The following is a 23337-nucleotide window of genomic DNA, read 5'->3' on the forward strand; positions in this document are numbered from 1 at the left end:
TGTATTGAGGATGCATAGAAAGATGGTGTGTAAAGCAAGAGAGGAAGTCATGGTTCAGTCTGGGAGCAGAAATTGTAAAAGGAGGCCTCAGATTAACTGCAAATTCTCTGAAGAGTTAAGCAAACTCTTTTGAAACCTATGTCGATAATCTGGCAAAATTCCATAGAACCAAGGCCAGTTGCTGGCTGTAACAAGAGTTATGGCTGAAACTAAGACAGAAAGTAAAGTGTTTGGATCAGAACAAAACAGAAGCAAGCTTTGTATCAAAATTGGGAAAGTGATTATAAAATTGACAACTTTTTTACACTAGCATTCACTGAGTAAATCATTAATGCATTAGTGGTTGGTTGACAGAAACCTAACAGAAAGTAGCAATAGACCTATTAATTCTGCTGATGTTGAGATGATTGCAGCAATACCAATGATTGTCCTCTATTTTTTTTGGTAACTAAATTGAGCTGTTTCTTTTCTTGCAGTTACAAGTATGATGGTAGAAAATTCTGCAGGCCATCCAGTAGAACATACTGTGGTTTCCCTGACTCACTCTGTAGTAATGTTGGCCCTGTTTGGCTACTTGGAGCTCTGATCCCAGTCTCTATGACGGAGGGCTACCGGATAATATTCCTCCTAATCTAGCAGGAGCAGTTGACCATCAGGACTACAAATTTCTAACACAGCTGCATAGCAGGGAGTGACTAGTAGAAAAGGACTGAAGAGGAAAACTTACCTTCTCCTTCTTCTTTTTAGAAAATAGAACATTTCATACAAGATATGAGACTTTAACCAATCAAAGTTGTTGTTTTTTACCTGAAGAAACAAAAGGGTGAATTCTGGAAACCGGATGTCTCATAGTACTGTATTCAGTAGATTTTTCTGCCTTACAAAGCCATGTACAAAAATAATCAGACTCCTAAAACTTGATCTTTTTTTTAAAAGCAAGTAAATACAGTACCAGGTAGGGAAAGGTTTTAAGTGATAAGCATGCTCTATCATTCCCAGTTGCAGCCAAAATTGAACCAAGGACTATGCTCAAAGGTAAAGGGTGAATGGGTTCAAAGAAGTGAGAAAATGGATGGTTTACCACTGATGCTGAGAACATCACAGTTGTCTCCTGATTTGGCTTTCACACTGTACTGCTGTAGGCCAAGAGCACATTTATGCCTAGAGGAATATCTTTCATTGGTCACCCATATCTCAATATTTATCATTGAGCACTTTTGTTTTATTTTTGTTTCTTTCCTTCTTTTTTACACTCTTACAGAGTTCTTGAAATAAAGATGATGCCCACTAGAGGAACCAAAGGTTTTGCATCAAGAAATAGTTCAGGATTAGGCCTGCAGGGGCATTTGAATATGGTAGACAAAGAAGACCAGTGTAGAAGCCAATTTCCACCTCCCCATAAGGCACAGTATCATCTATCCAACGTTTCATTGACAGGGCTTGGATCTGAGAGTTAGATTTATTCATTAAGTTGACATGCCATTTCATCTACAAGGAATACCCAAGGAAGTCCTCTGGGTTTTTTGGGGAGAGTGCTCCCCTCCCCTCCTCTGTTATCCCAAGATGCCTACCTTTGTGCCACACCACCACCTGCATACCCTTTCCTTGATGGTGGTGGGCTATGTGTGCACACATGGATGGGTGGGAGAAAGGTGCATGGGCAGGGGGTTGGTGACAGTGGGCCCTGCCAGAAGCCCCAGGACCCAGCAGCTACCCCAACTCAGGCTATGCTGCCTCTGACCCTCACAAGTCAGCACACTTGGTGCCCTGATCATTCTCTGAACTGATGAATAGTACTGAATACCTGATCTCAGCCATGAGATTACTGTTTAACAGCTTTGTTTTCTCAGACTGTTCTTTGGGGACTTAAACCCTTTTTATGGATATGCTTAGCTGGTTAATTTCTTAGCATCTTCCGGCAAGGAAGGAAGGAAGGAAGGAAGGAAGGAAGGAAGGAAGGGGAAGACATAGAACTTGTGCTCCCAGTGCCTTTTAAATTAACTAATAAGATTAATCTTGGAATCATATTACCGTATATGCTCGCGTATAAGCCGAGTTTTTCAGCCCAAAAAAAGCTGAAAAAACCCAACCCGGCTTATACACGGGTCAATACGGTAGTGGGGGAGGGGGAACTTGCCGCCGGCCCGCGCGCCTTCCCTGCAGCCTGGGAGCGGCCAGCGGGGCCTTCCTGCGCGCAGGCAGGGCCCCACCGCCAGCCCGCGCACCTTCTCTGCAGCCTGGGAGCGGCCAGCGGGGCCTTCCTGTGCGCAGGCAGGGCTGATTGATATGGCAGAGCTACAAGATGAACAATGTTGGTGTACTCTTCATAGTCAATTGGAACCTGGTATGGATGCCATCCTCCTTTAGTAGAATCCATGTTCTCATCTTAATTTTTGCTGATTCACAGTTTATGCAAAAAGCTTATTGGTTCATTTTGTCCTCATTGCATTTTTATCCTGGAGAGAGCTCAGAGCCACAAATCTAGGAAGGGAAAATGTGGATCTCTAAACACTCAGGAGTGGCCGTGTGTCAAGGAGCCATGATTGGTTTCATGTCCACTGCCAGGCCTGAAGTGGTTAGAGATGTATGTTTTTCCTTCATGGTTTAGGTAAAGGTAAAGGTCCCCTGTGCAAGCACTGGGTCATTCCTGACCCATGCGGTGACGTCACATCCCTATGTTTCCAGGGCAGACTTCGTTTGCGGGGTGGTTTGCCAGTGCCTTCCCCAGTCATCTTCCCTTTACCCCCAGTAAGCTGGGTACTCATGTAAATACTGAGTTACTTTTACTTAAAGAGTGAATTGGCCCTTCTGCAATTTTTTTTTTGCTTTTATGTGGATTGTTACAATAGTTCTAACAGAAGATCTTCTGCTCAAATATAAGTTTATAGATATATTTGTATGTTTTATGTTAATAGTTATTCTATTTTTGTTGAAAATTTGGTATATTTTTGGTTTTTTTGCAGATTGGTTACTGCTGTTACTATTTTTCAACGTTTTCTTCATCCCTTTAAGGATCTGAGAAGCATTTTAGACTTGTAACAACCATGTGATTGAGAGAGACTTGTCTAAGACCACCCAGTGAGTTTCAGAACTGAGCAGAAGTTAGAACTTGGGCTTCTCAGATCCAAAACCACTGGCTTTCTGAAAAGCTGTGTGAGCCTTGCTTGGAATTGCCTTTCTGGGTTACTAGCACCATTCCCAAAAGTGTGATGTGAATCATGGTCTTGCACTGTATATATTTTTAATTTTTTTTACTGTATTAATTTCTTTTTCTGCTACAGTCTGGTCTTCTCTGGCAATATGACAACTGTAGAGTAACTTAACTAGTGTCATGAATCAGTATGATGCCAGTACTTTGCATTATGTTCAAAACAGTTATGGTCAAATAGTCAAAACAAGTCCTGGTACTCCCCCATCCATCACTGCTGAGTTTGATGATGTGTTGTTTCTGTTAAGGAGGCCATGAAAATGCTTTTCATTCTCTGGAGTAGGGGGAGGAGCAGGGCAAAATTCTGTACCCAATGTGGACACATATGCCCCACCCCCTTAGACGAGAACGTTTTCCCTGGAAAAGTTGCTATTTCTATCTCTTTTGTTCCCTCCCAAGAGGACCTTGGCTATTTCCTCTTCCTCCTCCAGCTGAGAAGAGGGTCTGGCAACCTAGGCTGCCTTTCCCATCACTTCTTTTTCAAGGATGGGAGAAATAAGTGTGACAATAGTATCAACCATCTTGTGGCGATCTGTTGGAAGCATCTTCTTTGGGTGTCAGTGCAGCAGAGTGGCAAAGAGACTGAGCTGTTAACCAACAATTTCTTGGTTCAAAACTTGCCTCTGCCACACTTTCACTTAGGTCGCTTCAGAAAACCTACAATCTCTCCACCATCAATAATATGGGGCCAGTGTTACTGACTTCCCTTCCAGGGTTGTTTGTTAGGATTACTGAAACAATAGTGCATATGAAGCACTTGGAAGACTTTCAAGTGCTATGAACATGTTACCTTTTTGCATTTAATATGTTGCTTGTTTTGTTTCTCCCCTTGCTGAGATTTTGACAGCAGAAAGAATTAATGGACACAGCAGGCATGAAAGGGCAACTGTCCCAACCAGGCAGAATTAGGAAGGGGGAACACAGCCATGTTGTAGTCTAGGATCGTTGTTTCATGACCTTATCTAAAAGCATGCAAGAAATAGGCATTTGTGCAGTGTGTAGATGTGTTTTGGCAAAGTGTATTTTAGACTGCTGTATACAGTGACTGATAATGGTCATTACTCCAGGGAAATGGAAAGATGCATATTTAAGTGTATTCTGGCATCTAAGCCAGAAGACGTCAATTCTGCTTGACTTCAAAGAAACTGAGCACTGTGCTGAAGGAATCTTTTACTGTTATCAGCGGCTGTGCTGCTGAGATAATGCATTGCAGTTTGCAGAATGTGGGAATGGGATGGAACCAGAGTTAACTGAACATTAGCAAATGTTAACTTTTCCTCGTGAGGAAAGTCAATACATTTTCCATACATTTCTTTTGCTGAACTTCATCCCATGAACAAACTTCACATATGACATATTGAACGGAAAGGATCTCCCACATGACAAGTTGACTGTTTCCACGAGTGTCACTCTTGTGACTGATATTTTCAGACTGACAGTCTAATATAATTAAAACTAAACAGTATTTTAAAACATGCACTGCTACTCCATGGTGGCATATTATTATATCCCTGTTATTGTCTGTATGTGGATGTGTATATTTATATGTACTATTTTGTTTTGTTTTTCTAGAATGTGTTATTTCTCATTCATTCAACTGTATTCCTTATGTTACATTTACATTCATAACCCCACCATATCATCTATAAATAAAACTATAGTACACATTCAAGCTTATATACTGCATCAGCATTTCAAGACATTTCATGGCATGGAAAAAATGTTCATCACAATCTAGTGAATACTTCCACATGTAGCTTGGTTCCACTGCCCAAGCAAAAGGCTGCTGTGTAGAGTTGGAACTCTATATTCAGCAACCCCAACAGGTGATTGATGGGTACTGATGTTGAGACAGGGACTTTTCATGTGTTCACGGATAGGCCAGTCCCCAGATGCATTTCATTCCAGTATGCTTGCAGTTTCCCTAAGCCAGAAATTTAAGAACTGAATGCAAGCGTACATTTTCCCCATGTCCTGAATGTGCCATATCCACCTATTGGTTGCAATTCTAAATCCATTTAACTCCTAAAAGAGTTGAACTTTAACAGAACATTATCAGAAGTGCTTTCACAAGAACTGAAGAGACCATTGCAATGTCTTCTCTGTTGCAACTGCACATTGCAGTTTTGTAAACACTAACATAACAGAGCATTATTTGATTCAGAGGACTTTTGATATCCGTGCCCCTTAAAGTCATCAATATTGCTTTGAACATTCATTTTACTCATTTTAAGTGCTGCAACATTTATAACCGCATTTTTAGCAGAAATCTGTTTTGCCTACCTTCCTTTAAATATTTGTGTGTATTATTGGTTTGAGGTTTTCTCCAGATTCAGCATCAACGGTCAAGCAAAGTTAGGGAAGTCATTGATGTGTGTTGTGGCAGGTGTGACCAGTAGTTTCATTCAAAAGCATCTTTTTCCTGTTTTAGGAAGCAGTTCAGTGACCATAATCAAATGAAGGGGCTGCAACAGGCTCAGTGGTCATTCAGTTGGCCCCTAGGAGTATGTTTCTGTGCCAGTGATGGGTACTCTCACTGTATGTCTGTACACCTAAAAACTACAACCCTGCATTTGAGGCCGAGTGCCCCATAGCCTGCAATGGGGGCCTACCGTAGCCACACTACTATGACAAAGTTGACTGCAGGCTTTTGATACTGAACAGGACTCTCTGCTTCCTGCCTTTGCCTAAGGAACACATTGAGGCCTTGCATTATCTTAAGTACACCCTTGCACTCGAAAACCTACCGCCACATATAACAACCCTGCTTTGCTACTTCTACTCGGACTGTACTGTACAGGAAAATAGGGGCAGTTTCTTTTCAATAATTTTGTTGTACACTATTTTTTTAAAGAAAACAAACAATAAAAGAGCAAGCATTGTAAGCATACTATGATTAAAAGTTATTGGCTACAGTAGCACGCAGTTCTTAAATAAAGATCTTTAAAGATTTAGCAAGCTTCTCAGGTGTGACTTCTTTCCACCAGACGGTATAAGTTGTAATCAAAAGGATGGCAGTAACCAAAAGGATGGCAGTGCAGTCAGAAACTTGACAATGCTGTTGTATCACAGCTGGACAATTCAGGGTGCAACAGCAACCTTTTATAAATGTTAAGCATGAGCGAGCAGCAGCAAACCTGAAAGCAGGGGAAACCGCTGATCCACACTTCGGCAGGTGCACTGGCCCCTTTTATTCAAGTACTGTGAAACCTATACACTCTTGACCGTTTAGTCATGCCTTCACAAACTGATTATATAATTGTTGTTCCAACCTGTTCCTTTACATGCATGGTTACATTTCTGGGGTTAGTTACCTAGTTTGGGAACAATGATTTGTGGGCTGAGTTCTGCCATGGGCATTATCTTTGGCTAGGAGCACATCTAAGGTTTCTTGGTTTTCCCCCACTGCCCCTTTTCTTGGGGTTTTGGTGCTTGTCTTCTGACAGCCGGCGCTGCTATCATATGGTAGTAACACAACACAAACACAGAACCGAGACAGTTCTCCTGAAAATGACTACTGCTTAATTCATTATTTATGGTAAGCTAGGACAAGCTGTTGTAGCTTTTCTGGGGCCAAACCTCACTTCTCTCTTTACACCAGGGGTCATCAACCTTTTTGAACCTATGGGCACCTTTGGAATTTTGACACAAGGGAACGGGGACAACCGAGAAATGGCTGCCACAGGAGTTGGAGCCAACAACAAAATGTCAGGAAGTGAGGTTAACCACTACACCACACTGGCTCTGAAGATCCTTGTGCTGTGGTGGCACCTGCCACTGAAGTATTTGTTTTTAATCTGCACAGCCAACCAGCTCTCCAGTGTCTGATCAGAAGCCCTGCTAGGTAAAAGCCCCACTTGGCCGTGCCCACTTTTAAAAAACGCTTGGCAGGCAACAGGAAAACTGCTGGCACATACCACAGATACCTATGGTTGTCAACTCCATGTTGGAAAATTCCTGGAGATTTGGGGGTACAGCCTGGGCAAGTTGGGGATTGGGAAGGGGAGGAACCTCTTCAGGGAAGTTGCCATAGAGTCCACACTCCAAAGCAGCCATTTTATCCGGGGGAACTGATCCGTGTCATGTGGAGATTGGTTGTGATACCGGGTTATCCCCGGGCCCCACCTAGAGGTTGGCAACTCTAAAGGGACCCCACTTTTACACTGTAGAGCAACCATGAAATAAAACCAGATAAAATGTAGAAACCCAACCTCTTACAACCAGCACAGGACAACACAATTCTATATCAAAGGGGGTGGGGAGCAGAACAACAAACTGAATAGGGCATAACAAAAATGGAGCTATATCATTTTTGTTCCCTCTAACAGAACTCAATAAATTCGAAATCAAAGCCAAGGTCCCTCCATGACACAGATGTTTATTTTGCCTCTGGCCCCATGAATGCAACTGGGTGTGGATGCTTATGCAGGAATCCCTGCTTCACTTTGGGAGATCTTTTTAAAAAATAATAGTATAGTAACCTACTGGTAGTGGAAGCAGAAGCCTCAGAGAGCTGGCTGGAAGGAGACACTTGGACATGCAGAGTCAATGAAAATTTTCAGTTATGTATCTCAGTTTGATTTAGACTGACAGAGTCTATAAACAAAGTTAAGTATTACTGAAAAGTCTTCAAAAATATTTTCCAGTTGGACTGAATTTTCCAGTCATGAAGGTACAGAACATTATTTTTAGCAAGGCAAGATAATGAAGTTCATTTGTCTACACTTTCAGATTTACTATGATTTCTTCAGCAAACAATGCAGAAAGGTACCCAACAAGACCCCTCCTAAAACACCACTTCCAATGCCTACCAGAAACAACAGCAACGCTCTTTGTCGCCAGGAATAATGCTGCCACTTGAGAAGAACAATGGTTGTGTTCTGCTGGTTATTTTCTTTCTCAGCTTCTGGTTTCTGTTCCTGAATCAAGGATTTTTCAAAGTTGAGATCCACCAAGTTACCAGGGATCACGCGAAGCCCAAAATAGATTTTCTTGACTAGTTTATAGTTTTTCATGAACTGCACATCACATCTGTAAGTCCCTGCATCGTATTCTTCAGCTGGGGAAAGCTCAATGATGTAGCTGGGAGTCTTGAAAGGCACAAAAAGAGCATCGTCTGTGGTGATGATACCTCTGGCCAGCCTCCAGGTATAGCGAAAGCTCTGAGTCTCAGGGCCAATCTCCTCAGTGGTCAGGCAGCTGAGCTTAAACGGCTTACCGACAAGGACAGTGAAGTGCTGCATTCCACAAAGCCAGTTGGTCAAGCATTCAGATCGACGTTGGGTGCAGTATCTTCTTTTGCCATCTGCTCCAATGTCACATAATTTCTCTACCTTATAACCCAGGCCACAGGTGACACTACAGCTGGTCGAACTAACTAAGAGCCTAGCTGTAGCAGTGCTCAATTCTTTGGGAATGGTTACCAACTCCATGGCAGCTATTGAGAGTGGCACAAAGAAGGCAAATGCCACCGTTCCAAAAGTCAAATGTGCTTCTGTGTTCATCGTGCTTGAAGAGTCCTTTTAGAATTCCTTTAGTAGCCTGATTAAATATCCTAGCTGCCATTCTTTGTACATGTTCTAAAAAACTTCTGACATTTACAGCTGATCACTCTTCTTGCGCCAGATCCCTAGATGTGAGAAATCCCCAGAAAGCAAAGGTGGCTTCAAGTGACACACTGCTAAAGAAAAGGCAATTTAATAAGCAGGCTACTTAAACTATGCGAGAATGTGCTATTAGTATTCCATATTATGCAATTCTTCATTCGACAATTATGTGGGAGGCAATATATAACAGTTTGCATCCTACAAACACAGATATTTTTGCACAATGAAAATAATGGGTTGGACCCAAAGTGGTTTTTCTGCTGGCCCATTGGCACTTGCATTGGCAGAGGAGAAGACAATTGTTGCGGATCCCCCCTTCCCATTACAGATCTTTCACTTCATCCCCCCAATACTGTTTGTGACTCTGAGGAGCAGAATTTCTGAGGTTCAGTGGAAGAAGAAAGAAACTGGAAAATCCCATTCTGCAGGCACTGCTCTATTTGCAGTATGTTGGACCCAATCGATCATGTTAAAAATTAATGGAATTTATTAATGTTTAATTTAATTTCTCATCCTTGTACGTCTACACAGCACCAAATTTAATCATTCAACACAAGCCTTGATGGTTTTCCAATCAGGTAGCAACTGTGACTTGAGATGGTAAAGGGATAACCAGAAGGAGGGCAGATCAATATTCAACGTTCAGTATAAAACTCCCTGCAGCATTCATTCACTATGGCTGAATTCAGAGGTCATGACACACTTCTGTGACGAACATCAGCCTGCCTGTTAACATGCTTGTGTATTCCCTCCCTCCTCCTTTCGTGTAATTGCAAACTTCCTGGTCTTGGAATCCTTCAAACAATCACCAATCTGCCATGACATTCAAATGTGGGCAGTTGAACAAATAAGAGTTTGTTTCTTCCCCACAAACTGGGATTCTGTGGTTGAGAAACAAACTCCAGTCTGCCCAGGCATCCACATTGGGACATCATGAAAAAAATATTTCACTCAAGACTTTGAAAAACAGGAAGCTATTATCCCCAAATCAAGAGTCTTGAGAAGACCCTGGTATAGTACTGTACAGCACAAAATCACCACCTTTGCCAGGCTAAAAGAACTTTGAATAATTTGTTTAAGGAATTAAAATGGATGTTTTATATCTGATTGCCAACGCCAATCCGTGTTTATTTATTTAGGAGATGTTTATGTCACCTCGCAGGAGTTCTGCTCAAGGCAGATTACAAACAAAATAATTATAAATTATCAATACAAAAACAAAACAAGCCATAAAATCAGCATAAAACTCTTCATAAATCAAGTCAATCAGAAGCAAACCATAAGACAGCTGAAAAGATAAAACCCTAATTAAAGCCTTAGTAGAACGAGGTATTTTAACCTGGCTCCTAAGAGGCAGTAAGGTAGGTGCCAGATGAGCCTGAGAAGGGGGAGAGCATTCCAAAGATGAGGTGCCACCACCGAAAATGCCCTGTCTCTATCCCCACCCCCACCTTGGGGCACTGATAGCCGGGCTTGAGAGGCTGGACAGGAGTGCTGGACAGTATGGGAAGAGCGAGACAGTCCTTCAGGTAACTCAGGAGACTGGGGGTCCGTGAATCCCCTGGTCTACTGGGTGTGACTCTCTGCAGACTGGGAGCTGACCCATGGGTGATGTCACATCATGATGTTTATTAGGCAGACTTAGTTTACGGGGTGGTTTGCCATTGCCTTCCCTAGTCATCTACACTTCACCCCCAGCAAGTTGGGTACTCATTGACCTCGGAATGTCAACTTTGAGCTGGCTACCTGAAACCGACTTCTGTCGGGATTCTGATTAAGATCACACTACTAAACTATTGAACTACAGGAACAGGCAACCACTGAATATGAAGTTCGCCTTGCAGAAAATACTGTAGAAGTCAAGGCCAAATTGTGCTACATTTAAGAACAGGGCCCCTGAACTAAACCCTCCAAAATCTCATTTTTTAGTGGGATATCAGGGAAACAAGAGGAAAGTGATACTTACACAACGCTGCCTTCCAAATTTTGGCTTGACATTTAGAGCACTTTCAATTTGCAAGGCATGACAAAAACTACAGTCAAAGGTTTGCAGTAAACAAGCAGCACAGGAAATGCTGGGATGGATCCCATAAAACAAGGAACTTCTTTTTTCTCCAAGGTAACATCACACATTACGGGAGAGGGGTTCTGCTTCTGCTTCTCTTTTCCATGGTGTTCACTCAGTCACTCATGTCTCTGTGCAACTGATGCGTTATCATCAAATTGTGATGTCACAAACCAGGCTTCTGCAGCTGAGCTGTAGCATTACATAGAGGAGCCAACACATTACATTCACACCGGTGTTTGAAGGTAGTTTCATCAGACGTCCTCACCCTGCGCTATCACAATGTTGGCATTAAGGAAAACATTAATTAGGAATCTAGGGATAAATTCACCAAGTATCTCACCATTAACTACCAGACATGGGGTAGAAGCCAGCCCTAAAGTGTGTACATATCCTCAGCCCAATCTCATAGCAGCCCAACCACCCGAGAAGAAGGAATTGTCAGGATTGTTGTCTCAATGCCTGTCAAAATGTATATTATGTAAATAAATGTAGTCATTGTTAAGGATTGTAATAATATGGTGAACTCTCCTGCCCAGGAGGTGGCAAGGAGAGGCAGTGTGTGCATAGTGGCATTGTGTGGAAATTCTCACAGCTCAGCGAAGCTGATGCAACCAGGCTGTAACTTTGAGATAAGACACCTGGAGGAGAGAGTGGGACTTGACAAGCTATAAACTAGACTCTACTGGAATGTACGCTCATTAATTAGCCTTGATGCTGTATCAGGAGCCGAGAATTCTACTGAGAAGTTCTGTTTGATGATCCAATAAATTCTTGATTACTTCTGGACAAACTCTGAGTACGTGGAATTATTGAAGTTTTAGCAGAACAACAAGAGACCTCACAGGAATCCCATATCTACTACTGGGCCCCAGCCAGGATGGAGGAAGCGAATAGAATGCTCTAGCCACCTGAGATCTAGCTACTGCAGGGGGCCAAGGGTACTTCTCTAACCAACTTCCTCTTCTTTTCTCCCTCTGTGTACAGAAACCCAGGGACAATGTCTCCCAGCAGGGCTACCTACGACAGCTTTAATTCAGTCACCCTCACTGCATAGTCCAAATGCAATTGATAGCAGCTACAGTTCACAAGGATAGATGTTCACTTGGGAGTCACAGTTTCCCACTGCCACACATTTAGTGCACAGTGACCTAGGGAGGCAATGATGTGCGGCACCCCCACACACACACACACATGCAATCCCTTGCAGATATTAGCAAGCAACCCACAGGAAAAGGTATAGAACTGGGATTGAGACACTACGTCTGGGTGGTAGAGGGAGGAAGTGGGCAGTTGTGCATTATGCTGAAAAACTGGCTGTGAAAATATTGGCTTCTCAAGTTGAGGGTTTAGACTCAACTTCCAGGAGGAACAGGTGCTGATGTTTCATGCAGCTCTCTTATTCAGAGTTACTGGACAGGGTACCGCCTGCTCTCTCTCTTTCTGACCTTAATTCACAGTGGGTAGCCGTGTTAGTCTGTCTGCAGTAGTAGAAAAGGGCAAGAGTCCAGTAGCACCTTAAAGACTAACAAAAATATTTTCTGGTAGGGTATGAGCTTTTGTGAGCCTCAGCTCACTTCTTCAGATATCTTGTATGGGATGGGGGAGAAAAAGGAATATCGTAAATGTTGTGATTCGTAACACCGACAAACATCAAGGAACAGGGCCCAAAAGGCAAACGTCCTCCACCTGAAATGTTTGCACAATTTTTGGGTTGGGCAAATACCTCTTTTAACCTGGGCTTGACTTGAAATGGCTTGCAAAATGCCACCACTACCCAGCCCTCTCCCAAGGCTTTCCAAATGAATAAGGGGAGGCGGATGACTAGGGCTGCCTTTTCTCTTCCCTGTACATTTCTTTTCCCAAACTTATTTAGCATGACTTCCTGCCAAGGTTGGCGGGAACTGTAGTTTCCTTTCTCTTTCACCACCCACCTTTCAATTCGGGAGGCCAAGAAAACTAACATTTCCCACCAATCCTGGCAAGAATTATTCACGGAGAAATTTGCAAAGAGTAATTTGTGGGGCCCTGAGGAGGGCTTAGCCTCTCTTCTGCGAGCCATCTCATCTCCCAGACCCACTTCCAAAAAGTAAGGCTTATGGCTTGAAAAGGGCATGTCTGACTGGTAGGAATGGGAGTAGGCACCTAAGGGCTGTTTGTTCATGTGCCTGTGTACATTTTGCTAAGACCCCCTCTGAATGCTCGTCAGTGCCTATCACACATTTCCGAGTGTTCAATAGGTGCTAACAAAAAAATCCCTATAGCTTTGGGCCAAGCATGCAGCAACTCGCCTATCTCTAATTATATTACTGACAGGTGATGGGTGCTTGGCACGCACACTTGCTAGGAAAGTTCTCTGTGGGCATCCTCCTCCTTGGAAGGTAGCTACAGGCAGGGCAGCCTGTTGATATTTCATCAAATGTCACTGGAGAGCTGTTCAATTGTTGAGCAGCAAAGGATTGTTGGCTTGCACCACAGCAAGCTGCCATCTTAACAGAAGTATGTAGCTTGGAGACGCAGCCTCGACTCACGGTTACACCTGAAACCACTCTGATCTTGAGTGGCCGCATTTCAGCCATTTCATTTTGCTTTTCTCCACGTTTTACTCAATATTATTAAATGAGCATTATCTATGCTCCACTTCTCTAAACTACAATTTGTTCAAAGTGGCTAACAAAATCCAACCAAAGCAACGATTTGCAAATTAATTAAAAAAAAAAACACTGCCCAATATACAGCAATAAAGTTGGCAGCAGCTAAACAGTATACCACAGCAATCCTCACAAACAGCAAAAGAGAGTACAGCAGGTGGATCAACCAAAAGGTGTGGAAAGGTCTTTACTCATTATCTAAACAACACTGGCAAAACAGTCAGGTAAAGATATAATGCCAAAGGCTTAAAAGTCCTCTCTCTATTCCTGAACCACTTCAGAAAGTTAGCAATGAATGGGAAGGTTCATGCAGGAGTATTATTTGGACTCTACCACTCAACTTTACTATTCACACTCTGCATTCTGCAGGCATTTTCTGTCATGGGCCCTGCCTTCGGAGCTGAGGACCCAGAGGACTCTGAAGCTGAAGTGGAGGAACAGGTTGCCTCTGGGCCTTCAGTACCTCCATTGCAGTCAGTAGTACAGGAGCCTGAAACAACTCAGCAGGAACCACAGCTAGGCAGAGAGATGGAACAACGGCAGACAGAAGCTACTCATCCCCCAACTCCTGCAGTGGAAGCTGAGAATGGCAGCCCTCCAAGCTCACCTGAACCTGATAGGCATATCAGGACTCGCCAGCGTATAGTTTTGCAGGGTAGGCGAAGGAGTGCTCGCCTGGAAAGCCTAAGCAGACAGAGAACTGGTGCTGAGTCGTTGCAGGATGAAGCCTAGCTTGGAAGTGCACTGACTGATAAAGGCAGTGCAGGCACACTTTCACTTTGCGGAAGCAACCGTGCAATTTCCCTGTCTTCTTGCTACTGCTATGATTGATCTTTCCGGCCGTTGACTCCTGCCTGTTTTGACGACGCCTCTGAATACTAACCTTGAGAGATAACAGAATCTTTGTTGCCTGCTCCGAAAGGGGCTAGATACCCCCCCGCACGTCTGAGGACTGCGGGCACCGCCCAGCCCTTGGCCTACGCCGGCACATTTTCATTGTCTCAGTTCTGAAGAAGATTTTTGCATGTCATCATGAAAACAATTTTTTATACTTAATAATGGGGTGCATCTGAATTTAACCTCCTTCCAAAGGACCTATAATCATTATTACAAGTGAGGAACCACAAGATTCACAGAGGGGAATCCCATCCCCCCCCCTCACTGGGCTGCTCCCACAGCCACTCAGGCTTCAGCCCATCCTTCCCTTGCCTGCCTCCAGAGCTGCCACCTCTGTGGCTGCGGGGGTGGGGGGGAGCCACAACCCCTGCACTTCCTCCCCTGCCCACCCCAAGTGTCGCTGCCTTGGTGGTGGGGGGGAAGAGTGTTGCCATCTCAGTAGCAGGGAGAGCGGGTGGGTCCTGCACCTACTCACCTGCCACCTGCACTTTTGTTACCTTGGCAGCTGAAGGGGGCAAAGGACACTGCCTTCTCCTCCTTTCCCCCACCCTCCTTCTCCTTGCATGCCCCATTCATCTGAATAGAAGTTGTGTGCACTTTTACAGACAACTGTTCTCTTTTGGGGCTCCCCCCTCCACAAACCTGGGTGTCCCACCAGGTTTGTAGAAATATCTCTTTTGTGTCTACATGGACCCCATCTGCAGATTTAATTATCCACAGATGGGGCTATATTGACTATTAGCTATATAAATTACTATAATCAACAACAACAACTGTTATGAAGCTTTTAATGTTTACTACTTGTTAAGCAAAATATTTCTTTCATTTGAGTCAAAGAGATCTCTCAAAAGACTGGCCCTATAAAAAGGATGGATCACACTGTTTAAGAAATAAAACATACCTCTTTATTTACAAACAGAAAAGCTAACATCACAGCAGCAATTTACAAATAACTAGCAGGCAATTGTCATCTGTCCAGTTTTGTACGAACTATTGGAGTATCTAAATAATTCTTAAAATGTGAAAGAAAATGAACCACAGAAAACGAAGTGGAGAATCTTGTGGAAGAACACTGGATTCCATCTCCCCCCCTCCATGCAGAACAGCAATTGTTTCCCTGGCAGCCATCAGGTCTTTGGGTGACTGGCAGACTGCCGGTGGCAGGATGAGAGAAAGGAAGGCTGAGGTCGGGGATATCATTAAATTTATACTAACATATTTAGGACTTAAAGTCAAGGTTTCATTAGAGAAAGAGAAGCCTTGGGGAACAACATGCAGAAAGTAAAAGCACTAAAACTAAAGCAGTTGTTTGCAGCCAGGAATTAAGCACCCATTCTTCAACACTTGAACCTCCTCCAGACCTTGGAAGTTCTTAATGAATACATTCGTCTGGATTTTGTTAAATTATTTTGGAGACCTGGGCAAAGGGGCTTTTACTTTTCTATTCTGAAGGGGGAAAATTATTTTCTCAAGTTAGGAAATTGCTATGACTTCGCATGCATATCCCAAAGTGTGGGATAACCGAGCACAATGTGTGCATTTCTACAGTGTGCATGAGATGCACAAACGTGATGAGATGGGCAAGTCACTTGTGCTTCTGCCACATGCCATAGCCAAGGCCCTCCCTTCTCCATCTAGATATATGGCTGCTTAGCACTCTCTTCCACCCCTCGATTCTTGCACTGAATACCCGTTCCCTGAAAACCCCTTTGTAAACTGGTCATTATCTGCAGACTTCTTGATCCAAGGCGTCTATTCCAAACCCGCACAAGTAGAAAGGCAACTAGGTAGGCAGTCACCCTTCAACGTTATGCAAAGGGAACCTCAGCATTAACAGCATATCTACCAACTACAGCAAGCCAGAGTGGGTAATAGATAATATAGTGATGCACACAAGACATCTAATTCAACTAGCGACAACGCAGTAGAAATGTACTTGGGATCCACAGCAGTGTGACAGGTATTTGGGGAAACAAAATATCTAAATTCATCGTCTTCAAAACCAGAGTATGTAAAAGAAACATAATGCAAGACCTCAGCTTGGCAGCGTGGTGATCTCTTTGTCCTGTGTCAGGAATCTTTATAATTAGGGAGTTCTAAACAGAAAGCAGTTCGACCAGGTTCTGTACAAACCTTCTTTCCTGAGAGTCAGCACCTTCTTTCACTGTTAGCAATAAGAGAGGTTCAGAGGGAGAACATTTTCCTCTTCCATAATTTGCATCTTTTAAAATGTCATTCCCTGTATCCATAGGCAGCACGGTTACTTGTCCTTACCATATTAACTTAAGGTCAGTTCATTATCTGTCTGACCGTCTTGATCTTACTCCACATTATGGTGCCAAGGCAGGAAATAAAAGGTAGGTAGGATAGGGGATGTCTTCATAAGAGTTCTGAGATCCCGCCACCGGCTGGAAAAAAAAAAGATCAAGCACTGGTGACAATATTTTCAATAGAGGCCAAGCAAGAATTTGCATTAGCAGAAGCTAGATACTACAGAAACATTGATATTGAATGCAGAGAGGCTGGGGAAGTTTTTCTCCAACTGGTTGTGGGTTTCATCCTTATATAACCTTTCAGGAATTTTAATCAAAAGCAAAGAAATATCAGAAATGGTTTAAAGGCTTAAGAAATTCTGAACTCTCTCTTGCATGGTGTTTCTGAAGACGTACCTGGCTGAAGCACAGGAAATAAGTGAATCTGGACTGTGCAGCCAGTCAGCCCACTTGGTGGCAGAGCATTCCCAGCATGAATGGGGAGGGGGCAGCTTGGGATCGGGGTGTCAGACAGATGAAACAGCAAGCATAACGTGATTTCAGCTCAGGGGGAATTTATTATCTATGTCCTGGATAAGACTATTGTCCTAATTAGGAGAGAGCAGAACTGGGGCATACACTTTACAGAAAATGAAGTATATTTGCCCCTCACACATATAAAAAAGGTAAAGGTAGTCTCTTGTGCAAGCACCAGGTCTTTACTGACCCATGGGGGGATTTCACATCACAACATTTACTAGGCAGACTTTGTTTACGGGATGGTTTACCATTGCCTTCCCCAGTCATCTATACTTTACCCCCAGCAAGCTGCGTACTCATTTTACTGACCTCAGAGGCATGGAAGGCTGAGTCAACCTTGAGCCACCTACCTGAAACCAACTTTCGCTGGGATCGAACTCAGGATGTGAGCAGAGCTTTGACTGCAGTACTGCAGCTTACCACTCTGTGCCACGGGGCTCCAAAACACACATATACCCACACTTAACTGTATTTACTTCCTTTATAGTCTACCTTTCTCGCTGAGACTCAAGGTGGATTCTAACTTTGTGGTTGTAATTCATGATGTGCTCTGAAGGGATTAAACCCATCTACCCCTCTAAACATACATACATGTTCAGGGCAGTAAGCTTAGTTTCCCAGTACCTCCTGGTTGAGGTAGCCATGTGTAGAGACACCTCGTTGGACTCCTGACTCGATGCTCCATTGATACCAGCTTTTTAAAAAAAACCTCTCTCTTCTTTGTGAAAATGGTGAAGTAATCACATAGATAATGAGATCTGGATGCCATTTTCGTTCCATTTTTATTTACTGCTCAAAGACCAACAGGTCACAAGCAAAAAGAAAAATAGTACGCAAATTAACAATAACTAAAATCATATGTAACATTTCATTTCAAATTTCTTATTTTAAATATATGAGCTAAATTTTAAAAAGTAATACCAGTTAATGCCATAGACAAGAATTTTGCAACAGCCAAGGACACATTTGGATCAACATCTGCTAGCAACTTGCCTACAAGCTCTCGCTTTGTATCAGGGCTCAATTTTTTAATAGATCTGGATGCATGGTGATATCATCGAGGGCAATGAAGCAAAAGTGAAGTGCATTTAGCTTCATTTGCCCTCAGTGACACTGCAGAGTTAAATTTCATTGGCTATGTGATTATATCAGTTTCCTGAAAGAGGTAATGGCTTTTAAAGAAGAAAATGGCACCAATGGAGCAGCTACTTGGGGCTGATAATGCTGGCAAACTAGTGCAAAAGCAGTATGGGGGGGGATGCTGCCCCCACCAAAAAGCCTGTTTTGACACTAAGAATGTTCAGAACCAAATTTTCAACACAGTCCTAGTTGAGACCAGGGAAGTGGCAGTAAAAAAAAGGAGTTTCAATTTCTTAGGAACTAAGGCACAAATTATATACCGTTTTGCATAACGGACTCTTGATAGGCTGACTTACAATTGAATGCAGAGAACGAAACTTTGTTTGCAGTTGAAGCATTGTCTAAATCCTAATCATTATTTTTTGCTTGATTCAGGAAAATATGGACTTTACACGGCCATTTGAGACACAAACAAACATGCTTGGACTGATGCCTAACTAACAAACAATTCTCTCCTGGGAGGGGGTCATGCCCAGAGCACAGATGCTCTAAGGAACTGAAGTCAATGCAGGAGAATGAGTCATAGCCATAAGCCCCTAGAGACCAGAAAGTCAGCCTGATGTAGTAGTTAGAGTGTCAAACTCAGACCTGGGAAGCTCAGGTTCTAATCTCCACTTTGCCATGGGAGCTTGCAGGTGACCCCGAGCCAGTCACACCCTCTCAACCTAGCCTACCTCACAGAGTTGTTGTGAGGATAAAACATAGGAGAGGAGAACAATGTAAGCTTCTTAGGGTCACCATTGGGGAGAAGGGCAGGGTATAAATTGAAATAAGTAAGTAAATAAATATACTTTCCAAGATGGATGGTAGGATTCAAAATGGAACTTGAGAACTGGCAAGGGCAACGATTAAATGATCCCTCTACATGGTAAATGGGTTTACTTTGACAGCAACACTAAGCCGGCATACTCGTTTTATTAAATGGGGCTTACTCCCAGGAAAGTGTTAGAATTGCAGTATTTAAGACTTTAGGGACATGTGTAGTATGATGCCACCCAATCCCTGCTGTACTTCTACAGAACATTGAAGGTTTTTGTTGCCTTCTTTTTTAACAAAGTGTTCCGTAACCTTTAATACATTTACGACAGTTTCTTTTAAGAAGATGCAACATAAGATTAAACTAGCAACACACAATACAGCAAACTGGGCTTTTTGGGAAGGCTGTCACATCTTTTCACCGTTATCAGCTGTCAGCAAACCCCCCAGGTGCTTGTTAATAGTCTCAAAGCAACATAACAGGAGCAGAGCAGGAAGGACAACAAGCGAGGTGGATAATGGGACCAGCAGTGAGGGGGAAAGGAAGGGCTTTGAAAAATCTCAATTCTGGCAACTAAATATTCACAGCGATAGCTACTGAGCTTCAAGGACATACAAAATTTTGCATGTGTACCACATTTGAATCTCGGTTAGCTTCACGGTTCCTATAAACTCACTTTCTCCTGCCTCTCTGAACTCTTCCACACAATCAAAACGAAAGGAGCTTTGTATTTAACGGAGCCAGAGCGAGGGATTAAAAGCCGGGTGAAGCCCAACCTACATGGCACCTACAGACCTGTGTTTGTGTGTGTGCATATATACGCACAGTACACACACAAGGACCAGTAACATGATCAGGATGATGGAGGAATGGTTATCATTTACTAGCAAGCAATAGCCCTTAACTCACTGAGGTTACGTAAGACAACAGCAAACGTTTTATCTTAGCGGCGCCCTTTTCAAATGACACTAGTTGGGGTGCGTCAAAGTGGGCATGCAAAGAAAGGTCACTGTCGGGAGGTGCTACGGCATTTCCTTAAAGTGAAGCTTACAGGTGTGTATAATTTAAGTATATTCTCGCCTATCGATAAACAGGCTGTAAACAAAGACACAATACAAAGGGAACACATTTTACAAGGGAAGAATATTTCCATGCATTAGCAGAATACACATGTCTGGAGGTAGCCTATTAATATTTAGCCATTCTAAGACATAACAGCTAGCTTCCAGTACAATTTACATGTCCACTGAATATGATCTGCATAGGGGGTGACATTGCAAACTCCTTATTTAGAAGCAAAAGGAATTTTCCAAATATATATCGCCCACAAAATGTCCACCACAACGGATGGTGAGGTGGGGTTTTCCATGTCAAGGATTCTGGGGGAACGCAACGTCTGTTTGTGATCTCACCATGCGGTTTGCCCGCTTATACTTACTATCTGACAACTCCTCGTCTTTCTAGAGCCTTTTGTTTAGCTAGACTGAATGCTAACCCCTCTATGGTTATGCAGGACAGGGTTTTGAATATACCATATCCAGACAGGACCTGTCCTTGTTCTTCTGGCTCTATTGATTCATTAGCTCATGCTTTCTTGGAATGCCAAGATGAGGAACTTCCTTTTATGAGGAGCTTCGATCACATTATATCTCTCCCCTTTTAATCTAATGCCTCTGTGTCTGACATAATGCCTTTTTATTAAGTGACAGGGATCCCAAGGCTACATTGTCAGAGGCAAGATTTGTTTCAGTCCTTATATCCCTCAAACATTAGATTTATGCTGCTCAAGATTTATGCTGCTCAAGATCAATGGAGCAAAGAGCTTCTAAGGGATAAAGGAAAGGTTTGTGATCTGCAAACAGTTGCCCTGTTCTTTCTGTGGGTCTCTGACAAAAAGGACCAGCCTCATTCAAGTGTCAGACAGGAAGGGCAGGTTTTGGTCTTGGTGCACCATCTTTCTGTGCCACATGCTCAGGTGAGAAAGCATAAAAGTAGGCCCTCGGGGACACTACTGGAGGTGGGAGTGGGGGCTAAACTTTTCTGCAGCCCGACCCTCAAGCCTGCTCCTATCTTTATAGCTCCGCTCTCTTTTGCATAGCTTCGTTCTGGTTTCTTAGTCGCCCTGAACAGTGACAAGAATGTCAGGAAATGGCTTATATGTATTTTATGTAGGTAAATGTCACAGTTACACAGGCAGGGATGACCTCAAACAGGGACAGGAAGTCTCACAGCACCACAGTTTTTACAAGCAGTTTAATAACTATTGGGGGTAGCTCCTCTCCACATTTTTAATATACTCATAACTGTGCCACAGAACCCGGCTTTTAGCTTTGGCGGGCACCTTTTAATTTTCCACTTTTGACTCAGAACACCCTTCTTGACTACCAAATTTTGAGTGCAGACCCAATGGAGCCAGCTACTGAGAAAACAGTTTTATTGCTCTCCAATGTAGCAAAATTATCTTTTAAACTATTTGCATTCTATACTTGCAGCACCAAGTACCAGTGGCTATGGTAAACAGGACAATTCTTGGAAGTAAAATTTTGTCCATCCTTGAGAGCAGACCAGCTGAACACTTAGCAAGCAACTGCCATCTGAAGAACTAAAATGCTAAGGCTATGCCATGTCTGTATGAAGCAAGGTCACCAAGCAAGCAGACGCTCACGCTGGGTCCTTACCTGGCAAGGGCTGTCCCAGCTCCGCCTGCACTTTACCCTTCGCTGCTCCTTCCAGAGGTAAAGAACCTCTGTCCCCTTTGTAGAGTTTCGGTTTAAATGGAGAATCTTTCTCTTTACCTTTTGATCCTTTAGGCCTGCCTGCTTGCTTCTTCTTGGATTTACCATCTCCCTTCACACCCAGCAGCGGATGGACTTCTGTGAAGGAAGAGGCATGTTTGAAAAGTAACTTCAAATCTGCAGTTTTATATAAAACAAAACAGCAAATTCTCCTGTCCACTTTGCAACTCTGATGCTCATGCCATGCCATGGAAAAGGGGAAACTCATGACTTGGTCTTTCCTGCCCCCCCCCCCCGGTTTGTAGAAAGACCGGTCTTGTCTGTACATGGCTCCAGTCTCTGGATTTAAGTATCCACAGATTTGGACAAGTTGAAAATTAAATATATTGATTATGAGATCTGAGAAAACAAACGCAGGGATCTTATTTGGTTAACCAACATTTTAAACTGTCAGGCTTATTGGTATAAGCAGTTTGCTCCTGTGAGGCCATGGCCTCTTGAACACTCATCCTTTCTATAGGTTCTGTTATGCAGTCAGAGGACAAGGCAGACAAATGGTGGGATATATGGGCAGTTCCTTTAATAGATCTAAGGGGTCACAGCCACTATAAGCTCTGACAGGTATAGGTAACTGAGCTGTAACAAGCTGTTCCAGTCAGGCTGTTTCCAAAACACAGCACTGTAGGGTGAATTAGACCTACTAGTCTCATACAGGATACTGTTTGGCTGCATTCTTGTGCCTGTGGTAGCTACACATGTAGTACTAAAATGGTTGGCAGACGCTCTTGGAAGCAGCAGCTCCACTGCAGAGAGTTTGAAATGGTAAACTCGCTACCCAACTGTAATAACCCTGTGCGCAGGATGGTGAGCAGAAATGTTCTGCACTACATGCAGCAGAATAAAATAATAGAATAGGCTGTGCCACGTCAGGATGTAGGTGGGGAGAGTCCCAGTTATAATGCTTTTCTGTGTAAAAACTACCTGTACATTAAAAAAAATGAGCACCTCAGGGCAAAAAGATCTAGCCTATCTCTTCACATGGTTTAGCGTTCCACTTACAGGGAATTATTAATGTAAAGGAGTTTAACAAAAAATGACACCCTCCCCCGCAAAATCTGAATTGGTACAATACATTCTGTGCACTCTGCCAACTCATTCTGCTTTACATTTGTGAAAATCTGCATATGGGATTAATTAAATTCTGACATAAAAATCACTTTTGTGTGGGGATTACATTGAGTGAAGTGGCCCCAAACCTAGTATTATTTTGCTACGAGGAAAAGTAGGCAGCAGAAATATAGATGGCATATTTAAGATGCTTCTTTTTTTACCTGTAGGACTAGCTATTCCCACAGCACAGCAATAAAGACACTAGTACATCGCTGTTTAGAAAGGAATCACTCCTTCCCTAAAGAAACATATTGCCATGCCTGATAAAAACTGGTAGCTGACGTGAACTACAGTCTCAAGCAACATTAAAACAAAT

The 23337-nt window shown here is 43.0% G+C and overlaps 3 protein-coding genes across 4 annotated transcripts in view; 1 reads left to right on the forward strand and 2 right to left on the reverse strand.

Annotated features, from left to right (window-relative positions):
- Nucleotides 1-586, forward strand: part of CNTN2 (contactin 2) — a 53460-nt gene extending 52874 nt beyond the window's left edge. The window contains exon 22 of the mRNA XM_056844829.1: nt 477-586. Within this exon, the coding sequence (XP_056700807.1) occupies nt 477-586 (110 nt within the window). The remainder of the gene's footprint in view (nt 1-476) is intronic.
- A 7358-nt stretch (nt 587-7944) lies between these two features.
- Nucleotides 7945-8712, reverse strand: TMEM81 (transmembrane protein 81). Its single transcript, XM_056844830.1, has one exon. It carries the CDS (start codon nt 8710-8712, stop codon nt 7945-7947), a length of 768 nt encoding a protein of 255 aa, XP_056700808.1.
- Nucleotides 8713-16441: 7729 nt separating this feature from the next.
- Nucleotides 16442-23337, reverse strand: part of RBBP5 (RB binding protein 5, histone lysine methyltransferase complex subunit) — a 207557-nt gene continuing 200661 nt past the window's right edge. Inside the window, exons 14-15 of one of the 2 annotated variants that reach the window (XM_056845625.1) lie at nt 21912-21989; nt 16442-16835 (exon numbers count right to left, since the gene is read on the reverse strand). In XM_056845625.1, coding sequence (XP_056701603.1) covers nt 16807-16835; nt 21912-21989 — 107 coding nt within the window. In that variant the 3' untranslated portion in view covers nt 16442-16806. Of the gene's footprint in view, nt 16836-21794; nt 21990-23337 lie in introns of both variants that reach the window. The other variant, XM_056845624.1, reaches the window with a different exon arrangement.

This window comes from Euleptes europaea, chromosome 2 (genome assembly GCF_029931775.1).
Source record: "Euleptes europaea isolate rEulEur1 chromosome 2, rEulEur1.hap1, whole genome shotgun sequence".
Classification (NCBI taxonomy): Eukaryota; Metazoa; Chordata; class Lepidosauria; order Squamata; family Sphaerodactylidae; genus Euleptes; species Euleptes europaea.